The sequence below is a fragment of the Benincasa hispida genome, chromosome 5 (assembly GCF_027475165.1).
Source record: "Benincasa hispida cultivar pf3 chromosome 5, pf3_genome.v1.1, whole genome shotgun sequence".
In the NCBI taxonomy this organism is placed as follows: Eukaryota; Viridiplantae; Streptophyta; class Magnoliopsida; order Cucurbitales; family Cucurbitaceae; genus Benincasa; species Benincasa hispida.
In genome coordinates this window covers 41,903,579-41,911,273 of record NC_143482.1, presented here as the reverse complement: position 1 = coordinate 41,911,273, position 7,695 = coordinate 41,903,579, and the positions used below count along the sequence as shown (strand labels likewise).

General features: G+C 35.1%; 1 protein-coding gene across 1 annotated transcript; it reads right to left on the bottom strand.

The window, feature by feature from the left end:
* Nucleotides 1-456: 456 nt before the first annotated feature.
* LOC120077172 (RING/U-box superfamily protein) lies at nt 457-6,959 on the bottom strand. The gene is made up of 9 exons (XM_039031077.2): nt 6,613-6,959; nt 6,149-6,229; nt 5,589-5,709; nt 5,392-5,486; nt 5,094-5,165; nt 2,003-2,290; nt 1,789-1,897; nt 957-1,143; nt 457-870 (listed from the first exon to the last, which is right to left on the bottom strand). The coding sequence occupies exons 1-9, from the start codon at nt 6,634-6,636 to the stop codon at nt 768-770; spliced, it is 1,080 nt and encodes a 359-aa protein (XP_038887005.1). The 5' UTR covers nt 6,637-6,959; the 3' UTR covers nt 457-767.
* Nucleotides 6,960-7,695: the final 736 nt, after the last annotated feature.

Below are 7,695 nucleotides of genomic sequence, written 5' to 3'. Positions count from 1 at the left end.
AATTGATACTTATAAAAGTTCAAAGACTAAATCGACGCAAATAGAAAGTTATTTAGTAAATTTAAAGGTATAAATTAATATTATTTTTAAAAGAACATTTAGTCTTAAAATTAATAAATAAATATTTTGCAATAATGGGAAAAAAATACAAAGAAGGAAAAGAAGAAAGCCTTTATTTCACATGATGAATTTTAGAAATTGTGTTCCCTTTGCAAGGTAGATCAAGTGCAACTCATCAATTAGTTTGGTTTAGATTTTTAAGTTTAACATGCGAGATTATAAAGGATTCGAACCTCTAACCTCACATTAAGTTAGTTTAGGCTTTTGAATCCAATGGTTTATTCACTTCTTGAAGAAGTTAAATTGACCGGTTCAAAATCTAGACCGAAATCCCTGCTTTCTTCCACGAGATGGAAACTAGAATCTAGAATTGCCACATCTCGAAAAAAAAAATGATTAAAGAAAAAACCTATTATGTAAGATTATTGAGTGAATTGAGTAATTACAAAATAAATTAGTTCCAACAAAAGATATTTTCTTTAACCTAATTTTCTGATCCACAATCCATACAAGTGAAGTGAACACAAGAGCAAGAGTTGTAAGATGACAAAAAGGCTCACATAAAAATACTTTCACCTCTCACTGTGGCAGAAAAGCCTAAAGTAAAATATACTTACAGTGAGTGCTTTTGTATGATGAAATTGGTAAAAGGTCCGATTTCAAGGAGCCAAACAAATTCAAACAGCACCACAAATTCTTCAAATTTTTCATTGTGCTGCTTGCAGTTGCTGCTCGTCATCCACAAATTCTTCTCCAATATCTCTTTGTACAAGTCTGTAGTACAAAATACCCATTGTTGCCAGACATGCCCTGCACACATGGTTATGAAAATCCTAATGTTAGGAAAACCATAAAGTATATGAAACAGAATGAGAGAACAGATCTACGGGAATTACATGATGGCTATGATAAGAAGAATTTTTCTCGGATCCATTCTCGAGGGTCTTTGGTGCCGAACGCGACCTTCACTGACATCATTGCCATTCGATGAATCTTTACGAGGAGGTGCAGTCACGGGTAGAGTTGGTAATGCAGTTGACCAGAAAGGAAGTAGTGCTCTAAGAAACTTGTGCTTAAAAGGACCTGCAGGTGACAGAAAAATGGAGTGATGACAATAATTCCACAATAAAATGCAGCAAAAAAATGTGTGGAGAAGAAAAAAGACTAAAGAACAAAAGCAATTATCCATATTATTATTGACAAGGCAGGAAATTAAGAAGTCAAACCATGACTGAAGTAAAGAGTTCAGTGCTTTATTTTGTGAAAAAACAAAACAAAAGGTGCTGAAATTGAAAACTCTATAGAGAAAGTGCTGTGTTAGGAACTGGTGAGCTTACTATCCCATCGGGTAAGATGATCGGATTGATGGATTTGTAATTTATCAAGAACTCCTAAGATGAACTATAAATGCATCACAACTTGAAGGGGAATAAACTATATGTGATTCAGATGAAAAATAATAGTACTTTTGGCAGTCCAAAACATTGAAAGCTTCACTCATACATGAAATATCAGGGAATGCTAGAAGATTGGATCTGTTTATGGTTTAAGGATTCGGACATGCTGTTGTGAAAAAGGATCAACACGTAACTACCATTCCCAACACACACACACCCCCCCCCCGACCGGCAATAATTTGATGACTCTTTGAACAAACGAACATGTTATGAAATCCAGAGGGAAACAAATGGTCACTTAACACGTTATATCAAAAAACATGTAACTTACCTCTTCGAACATACTTCTTACGGTTACCGTCTTCATCATCAGCATAATATGAAATTTCAGAATTTTGCCTGTCATAATTGAGTGCACCTTTTCTTGTGGTGGCAACAGGCTGGATTGCAATTGAAAATAGAAAACAAAATGGTATGTGAACAAACTGAAAGAAATGAATCATATGTCGACTTCAATGGAACATTAAAAGACAAGATGTTCTTACGCCTGAAGGACTTGAGCCTTTCACAAAATTTCCTTCTGAACCAGGCACTTCAATCTCTACAATATCTGCAATGTTATTTTTGGAAGACCCAGTTCCATTTGTGGCGGAGAACCCTTCACCCAGATTTGACTCAATGTTTGCTATTGAATTTAATGAACCCTTATTGTTACGTGTGTCTCCTGAAGAGGAAACCAAGGGATCTGAGGCAAAGGCAGGGGGAGGACCACGGGATTCTGTTGGTGATAATCCAACTGGATGATTTCCAAACAAATTCTTTTCCAGACCAGTCTGAAGAACAAAAAGAAACAAAATCAATAAGATCATAACATGCTACAATCAGCAACATAGCTCTAGAACCAAGAATTTGATGACACTCAAAGAGTCTCACACTATTCTCACAATAAAGTTATTCAACTGAATATTCCGTATGATAATCAAAACAACGTCCCAGCATAGATTTTGTAAATAGATAAATAAATAACGTTCAAATTGCTAAATAGCTCAACCTTTTTTGTTTAGTTTACATTTAATACCATTGAAGCTTTCCTCTCCCATTGCAACATTTATAACGCACATGTTTGACATCATTATTTAAAGTAATATTTGAGCCTAAAGACAAGAAAGCATGCTAAAAATTATTTGAGCCCAAGAAAATAAGTTTTTAAGCAAACACTAAAAGTTCTAGCATCCGGTATAGGTTCGACATAAAGGTAGCTACGAAGGGGTAATTGGCATTCTTGCTGTTATTCTTAGAAGCCGCACCAAATTGATGAGAGACGTGTAGCGCTTTTTGATGTTTTGACAGAGAATGCCACAGCTTGATGATGAGGGGTTCTGCAAATATTCCTGAATTTCTTTACACTCATCCCCTAAAGCATGTGGTCTTCAGTAGAAAACGCTACAGTTTTTAGGACGTGTTTAGCCTTTCAAATAGGACAAAGATGATCGTTAAGATTTCTTTTATAATAAGAAACTGAGAAATACCCTTTTGGCTTTGTTAGATGATTATTAAGATCCTAGTGATGTTTGGTCCTCTTTAGATTTTATGTTTCCCTCTAGGCATTGAAAACCTTTTGTAATTTGGAATGCCTTGAATCTATTATCTGGAGCTTTGAATGACCAAGCACTAGGTCTCGCTTAAGTTGTATATGCATTTATGTTATTTACTAGTTTGACTCTCGGGTTTAGAGGGGTTCGCTATATATAACCCTTCCAACCCTAAGGTGCCTCTGCATTTTGTATTATCAGATATTTCTTTCTAATAAAAATTGATCTCTCTCTACCTATGGACATAGCTAACACACTAATGGTGAGTCACATAAATCTTTGTGTCAATCTTTACTGTTTACATTTTCTCGCTTTCTTTACTTGTCAATTTCATAACATATCCTATGGCACAATTTTGTATAGATGGAGTGTCTTCCTCTAGTTGGGCTAATGAACTACCTTCTTTTGTGGGCTTGGTTTTTTTGTATGCCCTGGTATTGTTTTTATTTTGTTCTCAATGAAAGTTGAAAGTCCTTTTGTGGGTTGAAAATACCGTTTAATTAATGCTACCTTGGTTGAAAATACCGTTTAATTAATGCTACCTCTCCCAAGGTTGGTGAGTTAATAGGCATTCATGTCTCCTAGTTGGAAGTGGTTTAGAGGAACATGTGTAAAGCCCATTGCCTTCCCAAGTATTAATGAGTCCTTTTTGGAAGGGTGCCATTTGTATCCTCCTTGTGAACCGACGACCTCTTTTATTGAGCCATTTAATGATGCTTTGCATGCTCCTTCAATTTCTAATGATCCCATGCATGTCTAAGAAGTGCCTTTCGAGGATACAAAGTACAACCGAGATTCCTTTCAGTGAATCCATTCAGATTCTTGAATCACCAAAGCCATTAGAGTATGTTTGGTCCAAGGAGTTGAGAAGTAGGAGTATGGAAGTAGGAGTTTGTGAACTCCACTCCTTGTTTAGTCCAAGGATTTGGTAGGTCCCACTACTAAAAAAACATCAATATTATATTTTATCAACTCTTTACACCGTGGGCCCCATGAGTTCACAACTCCCCAGATTTTATAACTCCTTACTTCTCACTATTCCACTCCTTACCCCAAACACCCCCTTAGGTATAAATGAAGTGAAGAAATGTTTTATTGCAGCCTATCCTCTGTTCTACAAAAGAAGAAAAGTGCCACCTCCTCCTTTTTTTCCTCTCCTCGAGTCTGATTCCTTGAAGTTGCTGATTTAAAAATGAGAGATCAACATGTTGCTCGAATTCCCTCCAATTAAGCTGTCTTCTAAACTACAAATTCCAACATCATTCTTTCAAAGTCTCTGGTTAACTTTAGGTTGATTGTCAAGAGATAGGATAGTAGATAGCAGTCTCTAGCAACTCCTTTTTACCTTCTCTTCGAGGTGGTTCAATGGGGTTCTTACGCGTAAGCTTTATAATCCCAATTAAGAGTCCAAAATTCCAAGAGAGAAAAAGGAGAGGAAAAATAAAGGGAAAAAAGAAAAAAGAAGAGCAGTTTCTAATTTCATCTGCTCTAGTTTCAAAAGAAGAAGAATGAGGTCGGTAAAAAAAATTCTAACAACGCCGGAGTCATACATCTTAGGCCCCACGCTTTTGCAGTGTGAGGAAGTGGAGGAAAAGTTTGACAATGATTCTGATCATTGTTTTGAGATGGCTGATCCTTCAAGGAGATTATGAGAGGTTTTTAACTTCTTGAGTGTTTCTTGCTACCCTAAATCTAAAATCGTACTCAGGTCAAGCTCAAGAAGAAAGCATATTATAGATTATGCAATCTTACAGATGATTTGGAATTCAAGAAAATAATTTTTCACTTTTCAGGAGAATGATTAGAGTTAGAGGCATATGATATAGTTCATCATATTATCATTTTGTGATATCTATTAATAAGTATCAAGCAATCTTCCCATTCACTTGTTCTCTAGTTTCTTAACTAGAGCATTGTACATCCCCAGGAATTGTATAGGCACTATAGAAGCAAGAAAAAAGGAAGAGAACATAGAAATATAGTCACATGAGAATTGAGATGATCATCACCTCAAAAACTGTACCATCAAGCATATGAACCTAACCTGCAAGATAGCTTCCTTTAGCTTTGTATGTAGACGCGATCCTGAATCTTTAAAGTTCTTCGGAGGCCATATCTGCACACCAAGAATGTACAAGTACCTTAAAGGAATCAGACATCTGAGACAATAGCATAGTTTCCATTATTGAGACTATATTTGCATCAATCACAGGGAACTCTATAAAATTGATCATGCAGAAGAAACAACATAACAATAGCATAGGGTCTTCGAAGGCATATGTGCCAGGGTTATTTATGAATTTGACTTTGAATATTAAATAGCATGCATATATATACCATACCGAAACAGAACAGGCAGGACAGTCATATCCAGCAGGGGCAGTGGATGGAGGAAAGCTCTTGATATGTGAGACCAAGCAATCCGTATGTATGACATCTAACATGAGGACAATGAATTACTTCAACATTTCAATTAAAATCCAATCTATTCTTGAAGTTTGCATGGAAAGAAGGTAACTAAATACGCAAAGTCACATACGCAAACACCCCAATCGAGTAGTTTGAGGACCAACTCCTTCCTCGAGTGTAGCATGACACAGGCAGCAATTTGGAGGCCAATCATAATCTCCATTCAACACCCACTCTGAATAGGTACGAACCTTAAAAGAAAGAAGAATTGCAACATTAGCATAGCAAAAATCTAAAAGGAAAGCATAACAAGGATAATTGCTAATGTTCTAAGTCGTTCTATTGCAGTAGCTGAACGAAGAATTTCTATGCTTGAGACATTAATATGATGTCACCAAGTCCATCACTCTCTATACACACACATATCAGGTGAACCCTCTTGTGCACTGTATACCAAAGGTGGAAAGTATAATGGTTCTACCATGGTAGCTAACTATCCAAACAGTTATCAGCTCTCCACATTGTAAACCACAAGAAATTACCACTATAACATATGAGAGACTAGCGAGAGAGAATAAACTGGGGAATGGTAATACAGCTTGAAATAAACTACAGAAAAACCATGCGATAAGAGACTGGAATACAAACAGAATTCCTCCCACATACAGGAAAACAAATACATAAGCTTACCACGCATATTTGGTGTTCTGGGAAACAAATGCATTCTCCGCATACGGGAACCTTATGAACAAAACAATACAACTTCGTGGCCTGAAGCACCAAAAACACAAAACAAAAGTATTAGATAATGAATTACAAGAAGAAGAAGAAGAAAGCGCAATTGAATTAAACGGCAAATCAATCAGCAGCATAGCGAAGTAAACTCAGACATTTCCTCGATCCGAATAACGGAACTTCCAAAATTCGTGAAAATCCAAAGAAAAAAAAATCCCGTAGCAATGAGCTTATAATTCCGCAATTCTTCATACAACCAATGAATCAAGCATTCAGTTCGCTTCTAATTCCAAACTCTCAAACGCGGATCCGATCCCAAATATCAACCAAACCTCCACATCACAATCCGAATCAGAAATTACCGAAATCCCTATCCAATAGGAAAAAGAAGAGGTAAGAGGAGGGAGAGTTGAAAGTACCTTGCGGCATTTGCAGACCACCATTGCAGTAACCGGCGAGGAGACGCTCCGATGAAATGAAGTTGGAGTGGTATGGATAGAATGAGGAAACTAACAATTAAACGACATGGATGTAGATCTTCAAAGCTTTCAAATCTCTGGTAGAAATTACAATGATGATTCAATCGCTTGGAAGTATCTCTCTGTGCGGAGGAGACAACAAACCCCCCCACCGTACTCGGTAAAATGGCAAGTGTTTGCTTCGCCGATCCGATCCCTTCCTTACAGTTTTCTTTTTTCCTTTTTCTTTTTTCTTTTTTTTCTCTCTCTCTCCCCTCTTTCTTTTCATTTTCATTTTTATTTCGGTTAATTACAATTTTTTTATCAAATTTTATTTTAAGCTTCTTTTCAAATATAACAAAATGAACCAAAATATTTATCAAAATTTATAAATCACAATAAACTACTCTATTCATGATAGATACGCATAGTAGTCTCTTGATATTTTTACTATATGGATAAATATTTCAACAGTTTTGTCACTCAAAATTATTCCAATTATTTTTAGTCTATGCATTTGGTTACAAAATATATTTATTTTTTTCCCGAGTTTCTTCAAATAAATTAAAAATATTTCTAAGTTGTTTTTTTATATTATTTTAAATATTTATAGGTATGGTATTAAGTTTCTTGTCGATATTTCTATTTTACATTTCTATGAGTTTGATATTGATATGAATGGTGAATCAACCTTTTAATTATATCGTAAAAATCTATCCAAATATAAAAATAAACAACAAAATGTCACTAACATAAATATAATATAAATAATCATTTTAACTTGTTCAAAATATAAAAATAAATATAAAATAATAAAGAACAAAATATCACTAATATAAATAAAAATCATTTTAACTTATTCAAAAATCGTTTTTTATTTAGCTACAATGCTAGACTTATTAAAAGCTAAAAAAAAAATCAACTATAACCCCTTAATTCCAGCAAGATATTTGTTTTTTTTTTTTTTTCCTTTTTTGAGGTACAACTACAATAAGGATAGGAGATCAGACCTTCAACCTCTCGAGAAAAAAAAAAGTCATATCA

Excerpts from the sequence above, each read along its gene's own strand:
- LOC120077172 (XM_039031077.2), bottom strand. The coding sequence starts at position 6,636 with ATGGTGGTCTGCAAATGCCGCAAG. Across the intron at positions 5,710-6,148 it reads CAGAACACCAAATATGCGTG|GTTCGTACCTATTCAGAGTG; the intron begins GTAAGCTTATGT and ends CTTTCTTTTAAG. Across the intron at positions 1,898-2,002 it reads AAGGCTCAAGTCCTTCAGGC|CCTGTTGCCACCACAAGAAA; the intron begins GTAAGAACATCT and ends ATTGCAATCCAG.